The following is a 22,092-nucleotide window of genomic DNA, read 5'->3' as shown; positions in this document are numbered from 1 at the left end:
CGTCGATCCACAGCTACGAGATGAACAGGCAGGTTTCCGGCAGAACAGATCATGCACGGACCAGATAGCAACGCCCGCATCATAGTCGAGCAGTCTATGGAGTGGAACTCCTTGTACATCAACTTTGTTGACTATGAGAAAGCATTCGATAGCGTGGATCGAGAGACCCTCTGGAAGCTCCTTCGGCACTATGGCATCCCAGCAAAGGTGGTCAACCTGATCAAGAATTCATATGACGGCATACACTGTAGAGTGATCCATGGAGGGCAGCTCACAAACAGCTTCCAGGTGCGAACCGGAGTCAGACAAGGATGCTTGTTGTCACCACTTCTCTTTCTTCTCGTCATCGATTGGATTATGAAGACATCCACTTACAAGCGTAGGAATGGAATCCAATGGTCATTGTGGACCCAGCTTGATGACCTGGACTTTGCCGACGACCTTGCACTCCTTTCGCACAGTAAACAGCAGATGCAAGAGAAGACCAACGTAGTGGCAGCCACGTCATCACACGTTGGCCTCAACATCCACAAGGACAAGACCAAGATCCTTAGGATCAATTCCATCAGCAACGACCCAGTCACACTGAATGGAAGCCCCCTGGAAGAAGTGCAGTCCTTCACCTACCTAGGTAGCATCATCGACCAGCAGGGTGGCACAGACGCAGACATCAAAGTAAGGATTGGTAAGGCAAGAGCAGCCTTCTTACAGCTCAAGAACATCTGGAGCTCCAGAGAGCTGTCTTTGGCAATAAAGATTCGACTGTTCAACTCCAACGTGAAATCAGTCTTACTGTATGGAGCTGAAACCTGGAGGACAACCAAAACAACCACCAGGAAGATCCAGACCTTGATTAATAGCTGCCTCAGAAGGATTCTCCAGATCCGCTGGCCAGACACCATCAGTAACATCCACCTCTTGGAGAGGACCCATCAACTCCCAGCAGAGGAAGAAATTAGAAGGAGAAGGTGGGGCTGGATAGGACATACACTACGCAAGCAGCCAACCAACATCACCAGACAGGCACTGCAGTGGAACCCCCAAGGCAAGCGGAAAAGAGGCCGCCCAAGAAATACCTGGCGACGCGACCTTCAAGTTGATAGCAAAAAAATGGGCTATACCTGGAACCAGCTAGAGCGAATGGCCCAGGATAGAAGACTATGGAGATCTGTTGTTGGCGGCCCATACCCCGGTTGGGGTGACGGGCATGAATGAATGAATGAATGATGATCTCAAATAGTTTGAAAGTAACTGAAGCCCTGAAGTATGAGGTTTAAGCATCCATTCCAAAACATCCATTCTAATACCTCTCTGGCTATTCTTGTTATCCACAGAAACATCCAAGCCCTTTTTGAATTTCACTAAGTTCTTTGCCTCAACAGTATTTGGCGGCTGTGAGTTCCACAGTCTAATTATACATTGTGTGAAAATGTATTTCCTTTTATTGGCTGTGAATTTTCCACAATCTGCCTTCTCTAGGCTGTTCGTTATTTTACATTCATGCCCACCCACCCACCAGTATGGGCACCAACCACAGATCTCCAGAGTTCTATCCTGGGCCATTTTCTAGCTGGTTCCAGGTATAGCCCATTTTTTTGCTATCAACCTGAAGGTCGCGTCGCCAGGTATTTCTTGGGCGGCCTCTTTTCCGCTTGCCTTGGGGTGCATTTAAACATGTCCCTTCTCATCCATCTCCTCTACAGTAAACAATCTCACTCTTTTCAGTCTCCCTTCACAGGAGAGTATGCAAATCCCCTGGGCGTGGGGAGGAGACAGAACTCGTCAATCTCTGCTCCTCACAGGCGTCAGTATAATGGAATGTAACAATACCACTCTCATCAGGCCATTAGGTTAAGAACACTTCATCTTGTGAAGCATATGGGATACTCTGGGGGCCAGATCCTCAGCTGGGGTAAGATGGCATACGCCCAGGGAGCCTATGGAGCTAGGCTGATTTACACCAGCTGTGGGGCTAGCTCTCGATACCTTAAGCTGCCAATTAAGTAGCAGTCAACCTAAATTTGTGTTTGGTAGTAAAACTTACCCAACAAATTTTTTGTTCAACTGCCTCAGAGGGCAGTGACTAATTCTACGAGCATATGTATTTTATCTGTGGTTTAAAAACCGGGCCTGAACTAGGCTCTAGGAGAGTTAACGCAATATCTGGGAAATACGATTATATTCAAATTAACTGTCAAACGTGCCTCTTCCTGGTGCCATATGGGGCCAAACACTGACCTATGCGGCTGGAATAAATCCAAGGGAACTCCTTGGGAGTTCATGGGGTCCTTGAGATTTACACTAGCAGTCAGGACACAAGTTGATCCTGTTTGCATAAGGTCTTGATGTGGCAACTGAATGCACCGTGTGAGGCCTTCTGCCTCCCAGGGCTCTGCATGGGCTCAGGGATCCACCGATGCGGAGCCGATGGCAGGATGGGGCCTCACTAGAGACCAGTGCCGCGGACCAGCAGCCCCTCCAGTGCAATGCCTAGTGCAGGACGCAGGCAGTGGCGCTCCCGTCTGAATGCCTGGTCAAGAAGGGACATCCTGCATGGTGTAGCAGGAATGTGTTCACTGAAGTGATTTTAACATTAACACACTTTATTTAAAAAAAGGACAATGACAACGCTCTGCAAAGTCTGCCTGTCCCTCCACACACATTCCAGCACAGAACGAGCATTACCAGGGACAGTGCAGTCTGCACTCCCAGACTCCAGTCGGACCGGGACCCCTTTGTGCCAGGCATGGTACAAACACCTAGGAAGATGCACTCTGTGTCCTAAGAGCCCAAACGCTTACCTCCATCACAGCCTGTAGCTGACACTCAGTGGCAGTTTGGTATTTGACTGTAAATAATCATGATAGTCAGGAGACCTTTAAACCTATGCAGAGTGATCTTTTTGTGAGTAATCAGAGCAATGACTAATTGTAGCTTTTCTGTTACACTGCAGTATTCACTGAAGTTTGAAATCTCCACTCTGTTAAAAACAAATCAAGCAACTGATACGCAGCTAAAAGTATTTCAATATCCAGAACACACTTGACGCTATTACTAAAACTCCCACATTACTGGAGAAAATCAATATTTATTCATAAACCATCTCAAGAATATCAGGCCCCTGGAGAGCAACAGTCTACAGAGAAATGCTCTTCTCGGAGTGAGAGCGCAGCGTGCTGGGCACGATGGAATCCTTCTCTACTTACAAAGCCATTAAAGAAATTAAAGGTTTCATTACAGATGACATGCAGATAATAAATAATGAGATGAGAGCTTCCACCAGCAGCTGCCTCAATCACACAAAGCCACCGCAGCGGCTGTTAGGTCTCAGGTCTCTGCGCCCAGAAGCCCTGGTGATGGGTATGCTGTAAACAAGTGTAACAACAACAACCTCCATCACCATTCTGGATCGGCCGCAAAGGGTAATTACTGCTAGTGGCTGGCCCGCTGCCTCCTGGAATGAGATTCCATACCAATGCTGCGCACCACTGGAGACTGCAGGCCTCTCCCACACAGCTAAGGGCAGAGCTCTAATCACAGAGCGTCCCAAACAGGGGACAACCTCCCAGCCCTCTTTAGCCATCTTAGATAAGCACAGAGGCTACTCCTGGGGAATGCTGTGTCACTGTGCATGCACAGAATTCATGTCCCCCGCAGATTTCTTTGCTTCCCTGCAGAAAAATGAAGCAAAGGGAAGCCACAAGAGTGATCGCACGCCCCTCTCCAGCAGCGCAGGCTGGTCAGTCGGGCGCCTGGAGCAGCCGGTAGAGAGGTAAATGACGGTGGGTGTCGGGGGCTGGGCAGTCATAGTGTGTGAGAGAGAGAGACACTCTGTCCCTCTTGCTCACCACTGCAGCACGCTCGGCGTGGAGGGGCAGGGCTTTGGGGTATTTCTGCGGAGGTAGGCATGGGGCAGGCTCTGTCCCCTCAGGCTGAGCAGAATGTACATAAGAACATAAGAACAGCCATACTGGGTCAGACCAAAGGTCCATCTAGCCCAGTATCCTGTCTTCTGACAGTGGTCAAGGCCAGGTGCCCCAGAGGGAATGAACAGAACAGGGAATCATCAAGTGATCCATTCCCTGTCGCCCATTCCCAGTTTCTGGCAAACAGAAGCTAGAGACACCATCCCTGCCCATCCTGGCTAATAGCTATTGATGGACCTGTCCTCCATGAATTTATCTAGTTCTAGCCTGCCTGCTTAGTGAATTGTTCCCATTGTTCTTAGTGAATTCCCCCAGGAGTATAAAACAGGTGTTAAAGTTGTAAGGCTCCTTTACATTGCCATTGTGCTGTAAAGGACAGTATGGCTTATAAATGCATATGGTGCTTCAGTGATTAGAACTGATCTACATTTTTGGACTGAAAAAGTTTCCTATCTCAATGTGCTGGAGGTGCTCAGTAGCCAATATAAATTGTGAGTTTGATTCCCCAGCCCTCACTTGCTCTTCAATTGCCTGTGATGTAACACTGAGCATGCGGCTGCATATATTTGTTGACTAATAGCTAGAAATAAAGGGTCAAACCTAGTGACATTACTATTAGACAGAGGGGGTTGGGATTTCCTCCAGTGCTGCCCACTCCCATTCTCCATCCACTGTGTTCTAGTTTAAAGAAATTACCAAAATAATTGAAACCAGCACAATTATATTCTATGTTCCATTCTATGCATCCGATGAAGTGGGCTGTAGCCTACGAAAGCTCATGCTCAAATAAATTTGCTAGTCTCGAAGGTGCCACAAGTACCCCTGTTCTTTTTGTGGATACAGCCTAACACGGCTGCTACACTGAAACCATAATTATATTGCGTTATTTTGACAAACAAAATATGCTGAGTTTTAAAATATCGTACACGGAATTTTTAGGCGCAGAATTCCCGCAGGAGCAAGAGGGGCACAAGACTCTTTACTCAGCTTTGCAGATCACCTCCCATTTGAAATTCGCTTCCTGCTGGAGCTCCTGCAGGCCTCAGGCAGAAGCACCTTGTGCTGAATTGACCATTTGCTGGCAAAGAGGAGGAAGAGGAAGGGGGTGCCGTGCCGTGCCAGTGAGGGACGGGAAATCCAGTGGTGCTACCCCCACAGGGACAGTGAGAAGAGAGCAATGGCAGGGTCCAATGGAACCAGTCTCCCCACCTCGCATTCTTGCATGTGGCTGGGCTTTGGAGGGTGGGAGGCAGTTGAATTACTGCAGGATGCACTCATCATGGGCCAGGTTTGCCAGCAGGCCCTAGCAGCTCTGCAGGGCTGAGACAGCCCAGTGCGGCCAAGGGTGCCCAGGAATCTGACTGTGTAACCCCACTGTCAGTTCAGAAGACTCTCTCCCACTGAGGCGTTGGCACACTCCTGTCACAAGCCGTGGCTGTCTCCTTGCTGTCCTGGCCTCCCTCCCTCGGCTCTAGCCTGGAGCCAGCCGCGCTCAGCGGGAAAGCACTGTTTACCAAAGGAAGCAGGCTCTGTTTCCACAGTCTGCAGGGAGGCTGAGCTTCGTGCCCAGGCAAAAAGGGAAGTTATGCAGCTGTCGCCCAGACTGACGAGCACATCCATCAGGATGACAGGGACAGCCCCTCTGTGGGGCACACACTGCTGGCTCTGGGAGGCATGGACACCTGGGACTTTCTTTTTTTAAGGCTGCCAACTTGTGCTCCAGAATCTCAGCTTTCATTTAAAACAGACCGAGTCTCTAGGCAACACAACTCTGGAGATAACCTTGAAAATGTGCCCTAGTATAACCAATGACTGGAGTGATGCCTGCTTGATTCTGTGGTCAGGCGGAAACAACAGCTCCCAGAGGTGAGCTCTGCCCCTACCTGTCCCGAGGGGCAGCTGCTCTGAAGCCCAAAGATGAAAACTAAAACACCATTGGCACTAACCACAGAACTGGAGGGCTGGAAGGGACCTTGAGAAGTTCTCCAGTCCATTTCCCACCCCCCACCGGGGCGGGGCCAAGTAAACCCAGACCATCCCACACAGACGTTTGTCTGAAACCCCCCCAGTGACAGGGGAACTAGTTCCTCTGCTTAACCCCCATGAGAGTTAGAACTTTCTCCTTAATATTTAACCTAAATCTCCCTTGCTGCAGCTTACCCCCATTCCTTCTTGTCCCGTCTTCGTGGACACTGTGATCTTTGTAACAGCCCTTAGCATATTTGAAGCCTGTTATCAGGCCCCCCCCGCCCCGTGTTCATTTCTCAAGACTAAACGTGCTCGGTTTTTTTAACCTTTGCTCACAGATCAGGTTCTCTAAACCTTTTATCATGTTTGTTCCTCTCCTCTGGACTCTCCAATTTGTCCACATCTTTCCTAAAGTGTGGCCCCAGAACTGCACACAGCACTGCAGCTGCGCCTCAGCGGTGCTGAGTGGAGCAGGGCAGTTACCTCCCAACACTTCTGTGAATACACCCTAGGACTACACTGCATTATTGCCTCATACTCACTTTGTGAGCCACTCTAACCCCCAGATCCTCCCCAGCATTATGAGCCCTGGCCAGTTAGTCTCCATTTTGTAGCTAAGCTTTGGTTTTTCCTTCCTAAGTGTAGTACTTTGAGCTTGTCTTCATTGAATTTCACCTTGTTCATTTCAGACCAATTGTTCAATTAATCAAGGCCATTTTGATTCTAATTCTGTCCTCCAAAGAGCAGAAACCCTCCCAACTTGGCATCTGGGAGGGATAGGACAATGCCTGTAATATCTTTGGGGTCCACTGCTTCAAATGAATGGTTCCTGTATGATTCTGTCCTGCTCCATTGGGGCAGGGCTGCACAGCTCCTCCAGGAACTACGAACAGTGGGTGGAGATTAAGGCAAATCAGCCAGGGTGGAACCCACCAGACAAACCACCTCCTGGGGAGGCTCATGCATTCTGGTTCAAACTGGCTTTCCAGAGACCAACAGATAAAAAAAGGACTATTGGATAAATAGCCAGAGTTCAAACTGACTCAGGCTGTTTGTTCTGATCCAGTAAACAGCCAGGACCTCCTTCCAAAGGGTGCCCCAATCCTCGTGGAAGGGTTGGAAAAACTGAACCTACCAGGGGCCTATGAGACTGAGGGCTGACCTACGGTAAGCTTTTAGCTTGCATATAGGAACCTTTATTGTCTTAATATGTTTTCTTTGTGATGCTTTTACCTTAAGAATAAAGGTGCTTGCTCGGAAGGAGCTGCATGGTGACTTGTGACTGCTGGCAATACACTGGTCATAGTTCTCAGAGAGAAAGCAAAGTGCAGGCATTGTCCGCTAGGCAGACTGGCTTGCTGGGGATATCATAGAGCTATGCAGCCTTAAAACCCTGGTCTGGAAGGAGAGAGGCGTGGGAGACAGCTGGGAGCCATAAACCTTTCAATAGGTGCCCTTGAGAGATCACAAAAGGGGAATACAGGTGCAGTTACCCCAAAACTGTGACAGTGTCATCCACAGATTTTATACACATACTCTCTACACCATTGTCCAAGTCATTAATGAAAATCTTGACCAGCACCGGACCCAGGACTGACCCGTCTGGGACCCGACTAGATACATCTTCCCGTTTGACAGTGAGCTATTGATCGCTACGCTTGGAGTAAGGTCTTCCCATCAGTTGTGCACCCACCTTGTAGTAATTTCATCATGACCACATCTCCCTAGTTTGCTTAGGAGACTGTCATGTGGGACTGTCAAAAACCTTCCTAAAATCAAAATATATCACGTCTACTGCTTCCCCCAATCCACTAGGCCAGTATCCCTGTCAAAGGAGGTAATCAGGTTGGTTTGGCATGATTGTTCCTCTAAAAATCCATTTTGTCTATTCTTTATAACCCTGTTGTCTTCTGGGTGCTTACAAACCGATTAAAGAATTTGTTCCAGTACCTTGTCGTGTATCGAAGCTGGGCTGATATTTCATTGCTGATCTGTGCATGATTGTGATCATCTCATAACCTAATGTGAGTCACAGCCTCCTGCCACCTCAAGTGGGCACAGCTGGGTTTGTGGGGAAAGCTGGAGTGAGCCCACCCCACCACAATTTAACCACTAGAACTCTCATTCGCCTTCCTTCCTGCTAACAGCAGCACTTTGCATTTCGATAGCACTGTACATCTACGGATCTCCATGTACTCAGCAGACAACGAATTCAGTCCCAGAACCCTCATCCACGGCAGATGGCAGGTAAGGCTTTTACCCCACCAATGCACAGTGAGTTTAAGTGGCTCACTCTAGGTCACCAAGTAAGTCAGTGGCAGAGCTCAGACTGGAACCCAGCTGTCCTATCTCCCAGGCCTGTACTTTACCCATCAACCCTCCTTCATCCTTTAGTCTAGCACTGGCAGCAGCTGCATTATTCTCCTTAGCTCCCAGGACAGTAACCTCTTGGTCATGGCAGTGAGACAGCATGTCGAGGGGAGAAGATGAGTGAGTCAAGATTCACAAGCTCTATTCCTGTCTCTGCCACTAACTCACAGGTATGATTAGGGCCCTACCAAATTCACGGCCGTGAAAAGTGCGTCACGGACCATGGAATCTGGTCTCCCCCGTGAAATCTGGTCTGTCGTGTACTTTTACCCTACACTAAACTAAAGGCCGGGTAAAAGTATACAAAAGTACAGAGCGTTTCTCAGACTGCGGGTCCTGACCCAAAGACTGCAGGGATATTCAAGGGGGGTCACGTTACTGCCCCCCCTTCCTTCTGCGCTGTGGTGGCGCTGCCCAGACAGCTGCTCTACAACTGCCAAGCTCCGAAAGCAGCGAAACGGAAGGGTGGCAATACTGAGACTCCCCTCCCAACAACAGCCTTGCACCCCCTTCTCGGGTCAGGCCCCCCAGCTCGAGAGATGCTGTTTATATTTTGCTGTTTTTAAATACATATTCATGCTTTGTTACACCACAGAATTTAAGGTTTAAATATCTAAACCCATGAAATTCAAGGTGTTTTAAATGCTCTGACTGTGAAATTTACAAAAATGGAGTGTGAATTTGATAGGACCTATCTGATGTTGGGCGAGTCATTTCCCCTCTCTGCGCCTCTGTTTCCCCTCTGTACAGTTGGAATGACATGTCTCTGTTATGCTCACTGAGCTTGGTGAAAGGAAGACGCTTCATCATTACCTCTCTCCCCTCGCCTGCCCTCCCCGAGCCTCCTGCCTGTTCTTGTGTATTCACAATCACTTGGTCTTATTTTTTAGAATCCTTTCCTCTCCCCCCCACCCAGTGCTGCATGAAGGGCTCCCCCAAAGCAGCAAAGCAGGTGTAGCTGCCTGCCTGGACGGGGAGTGACACTGGCTATATATACAGCGGGTGGAAACACACAAAGGAAGCAGACTGAAAAAAACAGAGACAGAATATTTCCCCTTACCTCTGCCAGCTCCAGCCCTCACAGAGACAGGGCAGGCCCAGCATTTTCAGGCAAGAGTGCAATTTGTACAGGTCCCTTGGACACCCTCAACCAGTTCTCGCACTGCACGGGGCAAGGAGTCTATTCTACCCTTGTTCTGCACCCGCCTGAACCAGGCACGAAGGCTCTGTGCTCTTTCCAGCAGCAGTGGGTGACTGGGTAGAGAGCGGGTGACACTGGTGGAAGGGGAAGATTAACGAGATGCTGGCTGGGATGGCAGCGATCCCCCAAGTCTGAGAGAGGCCACGGCTTTTCAGCAGAGATGAGATGCACCGTTAGGGTGATGGCATCTTTGTGTCTAGAGGCTTTCACTGATCAAAGCATGAGCACCCCCCACTGGCGGATGAGCCACAGTACACAGCTGAAAGCATGCCCTTGGCTTCAGACTAAGATGAACAGAGGAAATCGCAAGGCTAGACATAACTTAGGGAAGTGGAGAGAAGGAGAAGAAGGGCTTCCTCAGTCCTGCATCACTGGCCCAAACTCTGCCCACTCTCCAGAGCTACAGGCCTCAGCAGCAGGGCTGCAGAAACTCTGCCCCCTCTCCAGAGCTACAGGCCTCAGCAGCAGGGCTGCAGAAATTAATGCTGGGGAAGAGCAAGAAGTGAATGTTTCTGACTTTTGATCCCACTATCACGTTAGCCGGGTAGCAGTTGTGGGTACCAGGGAGCAGAGCTGTGGGACAGATTCACAGTGACACTCAAACCCAGCACGAGGCCAGAGCTTGGCATTTCAGTACCGCTTGGCAAGAACAAGCCAACTCTGCACAAAAAACTGCTGCAAAATCTAAACCTCCAAACATGGTATGTTGGAATCCAAAATGGTTCTTAGGCTAGGGCTCCACTAGAGAGCCAGCAGTGGCACAGCTGCACCAATCTGGGGGGGCAGGGGGCTATGCCCTCCCACTTTTTACCAGCTGTAATGGCCAGCAATGAGGGAGGAGGGGTGGACGGCGGGGCCTCGGGGAGAAGGGGTGGTGTGGGGGTGGGGCCACGGTTCAGGCACTGGTGCATGCCCCCCCACCCCCACACACACACTTATAGGGAGCTTCTGCCGGTCCTGGCAGTGATGCACTGTAAGTTCTGTGTAGCCACTCTAAGCCAACAGGAGAGAGCTCTCCCCTCCGCTTCATTCCTCCAGCCCCCCGTGAGCATGACTCCTGTTGCTTGTGGGGTGGCTAATTCAGCCTTGGACAAGGGTTGCACTTTCCCCCTGACATGCTCTCTGCTTCAAGGGGAAACTGACAATTGGGCAAAATGCTACATTTTAGGGTCACAACCTGATTCTTATTGATTTGTATTACGGTAGTGTCAAGAGGTTTCAAACGAGGCTGGGGCCCCGTTGTGCTAGGTGCTGTACGTAGCATAGGGACAGAGTGTTCCTGCCCCACAGATCTTATAATTGAAATAGACAAACAGAGAGGGGAGGGCAAAGAGAGAGGGTCATGCAGCAAGTTCTAGAGCGGGGTCGGCAACCTTTCAGAAGTGCTGTGCCGAGTCTTCATTTATTCAGTCTAATTTAAGGTTTTGCGTGCCAGTCATACATTTTAATGTTTTTAGAAGGTCTCTTTCTATAAGTCTATAATATATAACTAAACTATTGTTGTATGTAAAGTAAATAAGATTTTTAAAATCTTTAAGAGGCTTCATTTTAAAATTAAATTAAAATGCAGAGCCCCCCTGGACTGGTGGCCAGGACCCAGGCAGTCTGAGTGCCGCTGAAAATCAGCTCACATGCCGCCTTTGGCACGCGTGCCATAGGTTGCCTACCCCTGTTCTAGACCCAAACTCCTGCCCTCTAAATACCAGGCCTTGGAATCAGGAACAACATGGAGTTACTTGCAAAAAATAAAAACAAAAAGCAGGCACAAGATCTGATAATTGGGTAGGTTAATTTCACAAAGAACAAGTTCTGCAGCTCTCTCAACTCATTTCTGACAAAGGGAACTTGGCTAAAATACAAGTGATTATAAACATGTATATGATATTCAGTCATCTCCTATCCATATGCTTTGAGATCTGTGTTTTACAGTGTAATTCCAGTTATGCAAATGCCCTTTATCCGAAAATCCTAGTTATGTGAATCCACTGTGTGCCCTCCCTGAAACCTTATGTTAGTTAATCACCAGCTAATAACTTTTCAATTAGCCTCTTAGTGCTAATCAATGACTTTGTGTTTGTACAGCTGTTCAGAGCTGTCACCTGCAGTCCCTGAGACCTAATCCCATTTCAGCAGTAAAAGAAACCTGACAGGATTATATGCAGCTCAAAATAGCACTTCCGTCTACCCCAATGTCCAGTGACCCCAAGGCCATTTGGATAAATAGGAACTTACTATGTGTTGGGTTTGGTTGTTCCTACTTGCTTGTTTAAAAGTCTGAGTTTGAAGGCAAGAACAGAAAACCACCTGTAAACTCAAATCAAAATAAACTGGCAAAGAAATCCATGAGTGGGCTAAAGAACCAGAGGCACCAATCGAAAGTCAGAGCAGTGGGGAAAGAGCTGCCCCCTGATTGGATTGTGGGGGAAGGAAAAGGTTCAGGCATCAACTCTTCACTGCCTTCTGGATTCCACTTAACAGCTTCTTATGCAGATATGCTGGCTGGAGCCATTTATGTTTCCTTTCCCGACAACTGGCAAACTAATTCAAAAGAGAAGTGTAATTGAGCCCATCTCCGCTCTCCCTCCCCACTACAAAGAACTGGTTAGTGTGCAGTACATTTTAGGCTCTGTGGAGTTCAACTCCCAAAGCGCTACACTCACCTCTGCAAGGTAGAGGATGCAGAATTTCAGATCTTCAGAAGAACCTATAAGGGAAAAAACAAGGCCAAAATCAGGCTTTGGCTGCATCTGGGCCTCCACAAGCAAAGATCTCTGGCACCAGCAGTGGAATCAGCTGTGGGGTTGCATTTAATGAGCAAAGGTTGAAGTTCTGCATGGCAGGTTGTCAGCTGGGAGCGATGTCTGCTGCGGCTGGCTTCCAAGGGGATGGATCAGGGCTGATGAAGCAGGCAAACTGGCGCTGGTCTGGAAAGCAGAGGTGCTTTCCATTTACTCACTGCACAATTAGGGCTTTTTCTCCAGGCTCATTTCCCTGAAAAAGGGTCTCTCTCTCTCTCTCTCTCTCTGTCACAGCTGTAGCCTGGTGGGGTTGGTCAATGCACTGTGCAGGCAAGGGCCAACCTGATGCAGAAGCAAAGCAAGAGGCTGCTTAGGGCCCTGCTCCACTGGGAGCTGTGCAGCACATGGGCTGGGCCAGTCCCCCTTGCCAGCACTGAGATCAGAGGGGAACGTCGCTCAGAACTGGCTGCCCTCCTGGCAGGCTGCAGACCGGGGTCTCTGGGAATAAGAAGGCTGGAGCTAGTACAGGCAATTGTCATTACACACAGACGCACCCACTCACCCCTGGTCTCCACGTTGATCACTGAACATCCCTCCACCCTAGGGCTTTAGGGAAAGGAATCTCCTAAATTCACATCGGGACACAGGAATTGCCTGACTGGATCAGAAACCCAAGGTCCATCTAGCCCAGTGTCCTGTCTCTGGCAGTGGCCAGCACCAGCTACGTCAGAGGAGGTGTGGGATAACCTGTCCCCAGGGGCAGTTCCTGACCCCCAAGAGCCCTGACAAACTCTTGGCTATTACTACCGTAGCTCTGGATATGTTATCGGTATAAATGCACAGTCTCATTTGAAGCCTTCTAAGCTCTTTTGCTCAATAATTTCATGTGGCAGGGAATTCCGCTGTCTAATTACACAATGTGTGAAAAAGCATTTCCTTTTATGGGTTCTGAATTTACTGCCTTTCCATTTTGTTGAACACCCCCTTGTTCCTGTGTGATAAGAGGCTGAACAGAGGCTCCTGAAATACCTTCTCTGTGCATGCATTACTCTGTATTCTGTTAGCATTGTATTCATCTCCTCTGTAAGATACAGCCCCAATCTTCCCAATCTCTCGTGGTCTGGGAGTCTGTCCCTGGTCATTCCCATCGCCTGTCTCTGAGCCTCCTGGATTTCTGCGAAGTCCTTTGTGAGACGGAAAGATCCTCTGTAGCCAGGGGTGGCTCTATGTATTTTGCCGCCCCAAGCACGGCAGTCAGGCGGCTTTCGGCGGCACGCCTGCGGGAGGTCCGCCGGTCCCGTGCCTTCGGCGTACCTGCCGCCGAATTGCCGCCGAAGCCGCGGGACCTGCAGGTGTGCCGCCGAAGGCAGCCTGACTGCCGCCCTCACGGCGATCGGCAGGCCGCCCCCCCCCCCCCCGCAGCCCCAGGCACGTGCTTGGTGCGCCAGTGCCTGGAGCCACCCCTGTCTGCAGCGAGGCTGCCTTCACATCCCTCCCATCTGCACAGCCCATGCAGGACAGGGCCACATACCTGAGCCAAAGGGGGATGGGGGGAAAGACAACCAGAGCAGAGGAGGCAGAGGGCTTGTGCACCCTGCCATGCTGCCCCGTTTCCTACTCTCCAGTGCAGGGGAAAGGGATGTGCCTTGACAAGGGCCCCATGAGCCCGCTCCAAGTGTGCACCCCCCCTCTGGAACAGCCCTGGGGACCTGACTCCTCCTAGCCCTGCCCCCACCCCCGGCAGGGCGGCCTCTGGCCTGAGGGGGCGGAAGGAGCCGCTGCTCAGGAAGCGGAGGCGTAACACTTCCCCTGCATTCTGTGGCGACATCTACACAGGGATAAAAACCCCGCGGCTGGCCCAGGTCAGCCGACTCGGGCTGCAGGGCTGAAAAATCGCTGTGTAGAGGTTCAGGGTGGAGCTGAGCTCTAAGAGCCTGCGAGGAGGGAGGTCCCAGAGCGCAGGCTCCAGGCAGAGCGTCTGCACTGCCATTTCTAGCCCTACAGCCGGAGCCCTGCGAGCCCAAGTCAGCCAACCTGGGCCAGCTGCGGCTGTACCACAGGGTCTTTTATCCTGCAGAGCCACTGCCAGCACAGGCTCTCCAGGAGACCTGTCTCCATGCAGCTGGCACCTGCGTGGCCCTTGGAAAGGGAGGTGATGAGAGAGCACGAGTCACTCCAAAGCGACAGCGAAGCCTTTGAAGCCTGGAGCTTCCTCATCTCCTAACCCCGTTCAGCCCAGCGTGGCTGAGGAAGGCTGCTAGGCCTCGCTCCAGTCCAGACAGGTGCCGCAGCACTAGGGACCAGCTGAGCTAACACACTGGCTGGCGTTCTCCACTGACAGACTTTGCTGAGCGTGATGCCCCCTTGCCCGCCATATGGGATCCGTTGGAGGGAAGGAGAACCTCCGGCCGTGCCGAGCCGTGGGAAAGCCAGCCCGCGGCAGGCACCTGAGCCCAGGCTCGCTCAAGGAGATTTAGTCAACACACCGCAGGGCCACTTGGACATTCAACCTACTGGAGGATGTTCCCCTGGGGCGCCATGGCCCCCTGCTCCCAGTGCATGTTATCTCCTGTGTGGAGCAGGCTGGCGCTGCAATTCACGCTCAGGTGCGATTCTTGCTCATGGCAAAGTCAGTACAAGTCAGTCTCATTCTCACAGCGTGTGCAGCGCTAATGATGGAACCAGGCTGCCGCACACTCTCCAGAGAACTGCAGACTAACCATCCCAGTGCAGTCAGCAGCCCTGGAGTTCCCTGCTGGCATGAGAGGCTGACGCCACCAGTGCCTTCGCCAGGAGGGAGATGGGCAGAATTCAATCTTTATTTGTTTAGAATTGTGATGGATAATATCAGGGGGTATTTAAAAGCATTTTTATTATTTTTATTGATTTAAATTTTCATATTGCAGGAAATTTGGGGGATCAGACAATAATTATTTAATGACAGTAGATGCTGAGATACCAAATATTAAAGCTTTATAGCCGTTAAAACAGAAACTGTCAACATCACATGTCAAAATATACCAAGTCGATATCCTCCAGACACCTAACACATTCTCAAGCACTGTTTTCCCTACTTTGCCTCTCTGCACATTTTGATTTTGATCAGTTTTTGCAGGTGTGCTGAAATCAATGTTTACCAGCTTTGACTGATAAAACTCTAATCCTTCCAAGGCTGTCCCTGAGCAGCAAAGACAGTGCACACAGCAATGCAACGTGCTCAGCTTTTTCCTTACAGTGACTTTCTGCTGGCCTTTGGTGAGCACGGTCTGGGGGATCACAGGCTTCCCCCACTCCAACTACCAGGGCTGGGGAAGACTGAGGACCCTGGAGCAGGGGCGGCTATAGGAATTTGGCCACCCCAAGCAGGGCGGCACGCCGCAGGGGGCGCACTGCCGGTCGCTGGTCCCGCGGCTCCAGGGGACCTCTTGCAGACGTGCCTGCGAAGGGTGCGCTGGTCCCGCGGCTCCGGTGGAGCATCCGCAGGCATCACTACGGAAGGTCCGCCGGAGCCGCCTGCCGCCCTACCGGCAAAATGCTGCCCCAAGCGCGCGCTTGGCGCGCTGGGGTCTGGAGCCGGCCCTGCCCTGCAGGGCCTTGGTTTTAAAGGCCACGGTGTCCCCTTTGCAGGGACAGTTGTGCCCAAGTCCCAGGACATGCTGGAGACATCCCGATATGCTGGGAATGCTGTTGGAGAGGTGTCAGATAAAGAACACTTTAGCACAATGCATGTCTGCAGGCATCCTGAGCTCTGCTCTGCCACATCCCATGCTGGGTTAGTTAGGGTCTGGAAAATGCCCTCATACTCCTGTGCTACTGTAACTAAGTAATGGGGCTGGGAGTCCAGGGCCTGCTTTATACCCTTACAAAAGCAAAGAAGTACGTTCCTGCACCTGAAAGGGCCCATGGCTTCCTCCACACCCCCACAGGTTCCAAAGTGGCCACTAGGGGCTGGTCAAGAGCTCACACACCACCTCTCGACTTACCACTCCCACGTGCCCGGGCAGCCCACCAGCACCCCAAGACATAAGAGCGGCCGTACCGGGTCAGACCAAAGGTCCATCCAGCCCAGTATCTGTCTACCGACAGTGGCCAATGCCAGGTGCCCCTGAGGGAGTGAACCTAACAGGCAATGATCAAGTGATCTCTCTCCGGCCATCCCTCTCCATCCTCTGACGAACAGAGGCTAGGGACACCATTCTTACCCATCCTGGCTAATAGCCATTTATGGACTTAACCTCCATGAATTTATCCAGTTCCCTTTTAAACCCTGTTATAGTCCTAGCCTTCACAACCTCCTCAGGCAAGGAGTTCCACAGGTTGACTGTGCACTGCATGAAGAAGAACTTCCTTTTATTTGTTTTAAACCTGCTGCCAGTTCCTACGCAGGCTGTGCCAGGACCCCCACAGCATCTTAACTTCCCTTTACTCTTCCTTAGTGTACAAAACTCCCACTTCTCCCCTCCCCCCAAATGTGGCCTTTCCTTGCTTCCTTCACTCTGAAGAGCAGAGAGATGAAACTAGGGCCCTGCTTAGCACAATGTGGGTATCAGGCAGGAGACTGGCCTCGCAAGCCGCCACCACAGCCCGTTTGCAAGGTTGATAATCCAGCTTCCCGAGGGGCTGGCTAAGCTCAGACACAAGCATCCCCCAGCCCGATAAGAGGACAGTGACACTGGCTAGTAGCTGCCTTGGGAAAGTTACAGTCTTGAGACGTTGTATTTACTGTATTTGGGTTCCTACAATAATACGTCATAACAGATGGCTGCTTAATACGGGAGGACAAAACACATGGCCACCGGGACTGATTTCCCTTCTGAGCGGCCAATGCCCTTCTGGAAAGTTACAGACATAAGCAAGAACCCTACCTCTGCAGGCCCCTCCGTTCCCTTCCCAGACCCCATGGCGGGGTCAGTGCTGGGCAATGGACACAGGTAGGCAGTTCCAGGGCTGGAAGAACACACTGGCCAGGTGACTAATCACCTATTATGGGGTGAGGAAGTACAGAGGAGCCAAAAGTCTACCTCTGACATTTTATACCCACTGCAAGGGATAAGAGGAGTCACAGGAACATAAGAATGGCCACACTGAGTCAGACCAATGGTCCATCTAACCCAGTATCCTGTGCTCTGACAGTGGCTGGGGCCAGATTCTTCAGAGGGAATGAACAGAACAGGGCACTTTCTAGTGATCCATCCCTTGCCATCCACTCCCAGCTTCTGGCAATTGGAGATTTAGGGACACTCACAGCCTGACCATCTTAGCTAACAGCCACTGATGGACCTCTCCTCCATGAAGTTACCTAGTTCTTTTTTGAACCCAGTTATACTTTTGGCCTTCACAACATCCCCAGGCAATGAGTTCCACAGGGTGACTGGGCGTTGTGTGAAGAAATACTTCCTTTTGTTTGTTTTAAACCTGCTGCGTAGTAATTTCATCGAGTGACCCCCTGGTTCTCGTGTTATGTGAAGGGGTAAATAACACTTCCCTAGTCACTTTCTATAAGTAGGGGCATTTCCAGCAGATCGAGGGATGTGATCATTCCCCTCTATTCAGCACTGGTGAGGCCTCATTTGGAGTACTGTGTCCAGTTTTGGGCCCCACACTACAAGAAGGATGTGGATAAATTGGAGAGAGTCCAGCGGAGGGCAACAAAAATGATTAGGGGGCTGGAGCACATGACTTATGAAGAGAGGCTGAGGGAACTGGGATTGTTTAGTCTGCAGAAGAGAAGAATAAGGGGGAATTTGATAGCTGCTTTCAACTACCTGAAAGGGGGTTCCAAAGAGGATGGATCTAGACTGTTCTCAGTGGTAGAAGATGACAGAACAAGGAGTAATGGCCTCAAGTTGCAGAGGGGGAGGTTTAGGTTGGACATTAGGAAAAACTTTTTCACTAGTTGGGTGGTGAAGCACTGGAATGGGTTACCTGGGGAGGTGGTGGAATCTCCTTCCTTAGAGGTTTTTAAGGTCAGGCTTGACAAAGCCCTGGCTGGGATGATTTAGTTGGGTTTGATCCTGCTTTGAGCAGGGGGTTGGACTAGATGACCTCCTGAGGTCCCTTCCAACCCTGAGATTCTATGATTCTATGATTTCTCCACACCAGTCATGATTTTATAGGCCTCTATCAGATCCCCACTTCGTCGTCTCTTTTCTAAGATGAACAATCCCAGTCTTTTAAATCTTTCCTCGTATGGAAGCTGTTCCATAGCCCTAATAATGTTTGTTGCCTTTTTCTGTTTGTAACCCCCAAGGAGATGAGCTAGATTCCTGGGGCTCTGTCTGCTGGCAGCTCAGGGAGAGGCGCTGTCCCTGGCTCGGAGCGGAAGCCCAGGCAGACTCAGAGTCTGCCCAGCAACCACTAGGGAGTGAGATGCCCCTCCCAGGGAGCTCAGGAAAGGGGAGAAGCCATTTTTGAGTCAGTCTGGAGCCGGCCAGGACAAGGGCAGGACTGGCTGTGTGGGGAGCTGGGGAGTCCCAGGCCTGCAGGCAGGTTCCCCCTGAGAACTGGCCTCTAGAGACCTGAAAGCAAGATCCCTCAGCTGGGCTTTTCCCGCTCCACTGATGATTCCCAGTTTGTAGAGCTTTGCTGGGAAACTTCCCCAGCCAGGCTGAGTTCACCTCCAGCTCCCTAGGTGAGACCCGTCCCCAGCTGGTCAGCTCTGCTCTGCTGCTAGTCCAGGGCTGCTGCCTGCTGAGTGTGTGTCTGGACGCTGGGCTAGGAGGCGACCGTTTGGATTTTAGTGTAGTTGTGTAACCTGCACCTTGAGCCCTGCACCCCTTTGTGGGGAGGGGAAATCCTGGGACCGAGGCAGCCTGACTCCTGCCTGAAGAGGATCCCGGCCAGCAGAGATCAGCCCCTCTGCAGTGACTGAGGAGTCCGGAGTCAGCTCTGAACCTGAGGATCATTCATGGAGTTTGTGAGGGCACCATCTTGTAGTTAGTTAGTCAGAGAATTTGTTTGGGGACCCCCTACCCCCTGAACTGTGTCCTCAAGCCAGGGAGTGAGGGTTTGGGGATCTTATAACCTGCTGCGTATTAAACCTGTGGAGGGATTTACCACCTTCTCCCACTTGTGAGTCCTCTGGGCTGAACTGAACCCAGCCAGCCACACGGTTAAACCACGGCAGAGACGATATCGTGGTCATCGGTCATCAAGGGCCCCAACAAAGTACATGTACCAACGGGACACTGATCTGACATTTGCTACCTCCAGTCACGTGGCTGGGGAAAGTCATGGGTATTATCAGCCTGGGCTCTCCCACGATCTGGCAGGTAAGTGGGGGTTCCCCTGAGGTTAGAATCTTCCTCCCAAGTTGCCCTGGTGACCCTGCCAGGAAGGAGCGAGGGGGCTGGAGGCACCGCCAAATAAATTCATAGGAAAAAAGAAAGAAGATTCACCCTGCTGAGGGGGTGGTGGGATCCAGAAGAACCCAGACCTGTCTGTCAAACCCTGTAATTAGCATTAAAGAAGGTGACCAGGTGGAGAGGGGACGCTCCATGTTCCTTTTCCAATTCTAATGTAACATTTTTGAGAGGGGGTGACCAGAACTGCACGCAGTATTCGAGGTGTGGGCGAACCAGGCATTTATATAGTGGCTGCATGAATTTTTCTGGTTTACTTTCCTAATGGTTCCTAACATTCTGTTTGCTTTTTTGACTGCTGCTGCACGCTGAGCAGATGTAGTCAGAGAACTATCCACAATGACGCCACGCTCTCTTCCTTGAGTCGTAACAGCCAGTTTAGATCCCATCATTTTATATGTAAAGCTGGGATTATGTTTTCCAATGTGCACCACTGTGCATTTATCAACATTGAATTTCATCTCCCATTTTCTTGCCCAGTCACCCAGAGATCCTTTGTGAGATCCTTTTGTAGCTCTTTGCGGTCTGCTTGGGACTTAACTATCTTGAGTAACTGTGTATCATCTGTAAACTTTGCCATCTCACTGCTCACCCCTCTTGCAGATTATTTATGAATCTGTTGATCGCACAGGTCCCAGTACAGATCCTCAAGGGACCCTGCTATTGACCTCTCTCCATTGTGAAAACTGACTCTTTATTCCTACCCTTTGTTTTCTATCTTTTTAGCCAGTTGCTAATCCAGGAGAGGACCTTCCTTCTTCTCCCAGGACTGCTCACTTTGCTTAAAAACCTTTGGTGAGGGACCTTGTCAAAGACTTTCTGAAAGTCAAGTACACTATATCCAGTGGATCACACTTGTCCATATGCTCATTGACTCCCTCAAAGAATTCTAAGAGATTGGTGAGGCATGATTTCCCTTGACAAATCCATGTTGACCCTTCCCCAACACATCATGTTCATCTCTGTGTCTAAGAATTCTGTTCTTTCCTAGAGTTTCAGCCAATTTGCCTGGTACTGAAGTTAGGCTACTGGCTTGTAATTGCTGGGATTGCCTCTGGAGTCCAGGCTCAATAAACAGTAATGAGAACCACAAGGCAAAACTAATGAGGCCTCTGAATCACCTGCCCATCACTTCCTGGAGCATTTACAACACACACTCTCTCCCACAGGGGCAGGTGATCTGTGACCAGCACTGAGAGCAGCTGGAGCAACAGGAAACCCTCAAGCTCAGGCCCTGCTGGGATTTCTGATGGTTCACTGCACTGACACAGAATGAGAGGGGAAAACAGAGTCTTTACTGCGGCCCAGCCACCAGGAACGCTGGAGGTTCCCACCGAGACACAGCTCCCAGGTGGTGAGGGAGATCGAAACCAGCTTGCCTGTGCTCCTCTGGCGTCACTAAGCTACACTCACATGGCAGCCTGGTGTGTGTGCGCGCATGAGTACCACCAACCCCAAGCATCATGGGCGGCAGGTATCATAGGCTGGGGGAGGCTGTGCCTCCCCAAACAGCATGGCGTGACCCCACCCATGCTCTGCCCTGGCCCAGGCTGGCCAACCTGCCACGGGTACTCACGGATCTGGCACTGGGGTCGCACCGCCCAGCGCTCCGGGGCTGGCTGCCTGGTGATCCAGAGATGGAGGCGCTGCGGCCGTACCACACAGGCGTGGGAACTAGGGGTGAGGGGAGTGCTGCAGCACTCCCGGCTGCTGGCCCCACACGCTCGGGGTCCCGGCCTCAGCTCTGGGGTGAGGGGGTGAATAGGGGTAAGGGGGCTGGTTTTCAGCACCCCCACTATTAAAAATGTTCCAGCACCATTGCCATGCCGCTGGGGCCGTGGTGAGGTGCTCTGGGCTTCTGTGGGGGAGGGGGGACAGAAGGGGAAGGGGAGGTGAGGGACTTCGGGCACAAGGATAGGGGCCGGGACTAGCCTCCCCCAATGGCTGGATCACCAGCCGCTCATGTCAAGCATTCAAAAACCATGCAACTGACCACCCAGAATCAAGGGATTGGCTTAAAAATCATGAGTTAAAAACCCCACATTTTGGGTTCTTCATTTGATTTCTTTTATGAACCCTTCTTGGTAGAAACAAATAGAAGCTGAGATTCTCCCATATTCACGTGACTCTCGGTGCCAGGGCCTTGAGAAAAACACCAAATCTCACCAGACTCTCGGTAAAATGCTGAGCGCTGACCGCACTGTGTGCATGCGTCTGTTCATGGCACGGGGCCAGGGAGGCAGCCTGGTGCACAGTGTGAAAGGGAGGGACAGACCCAACGCCTTCCAAACAGGGCCGGCTCCAGGCACCAGCGCAGGAAGCAGGTGCTTGGGGCGGCCAATGGGAAGGGGCGGCCCGTCCGGGTCTTCGGCGGCAATTCAGTGGCGGGTCCCTCGGTCCCTCTCGGAGGGAAGGACCCGCCGCCGAATTGCCGCCGAAGAATGAAGCGGTGCAATAGAGCAGCCGCCGAGCTGCCGCCGATCGCGGCTTTATCTTTTCTTTTTTTTTTCTTCTCTCTTTGCTGCTTG

At 51.1% G+C, this 22,092-nt stretch overlaps 1 protein-coding gene across 10 annotated transcripts in view; it reads right to left on the bottom strand.

The window, feature by feature from the left end:
- Positions 1–22,092, bottom strand: part of RGS3 (regulator of G protein signaling 3) — a 199,394-nt gene that overhangs the window by 70,848 nt on the left and 106,454 nt on the right. For 7 of the 10 annotated variants that reach the window (XM_039506171.1, XM_039506172.1, XM_039506173.1 and 4 more), the window contains one exon: positions 12,126–12,169. In XM_039506171.1, the coding sequence (XP_039362105.1) occupies positions 12,126–12,169 (44 nt within the window). Of the gene's footprint in view, positions 1–11,697; positions 11,793–12,125; positions 12,170–12,765; positions 12,787–13,232; positions 13,261–22,092 lie in introns of those variants that run through there. The other 3 variants (XM_039506179.1, XM_039506182.1, XM_039506181.1) reach the window with 3 other exon arrangements.

The sequence above is a fragment of the Mauremys reevesii genome, linkage group 19 (assembly GCF_016161935.1).
Source record: "Mauremys reevesii isolate NIE-2019 linkage group 19, ASM1616193v1, whole genome shotgun sequence".
Classification (NCBI taxonomy): Eukaryota; Metazoa; Chordata; order Testudines; family Geoemydidae; genus Mauremys; species Mauremys reevesii.
The sequence above is the reverse complement of the archived record's forward strand: the minus strand, read 5'-3'. Positions and strand labels throughout refer to the sequence as shown.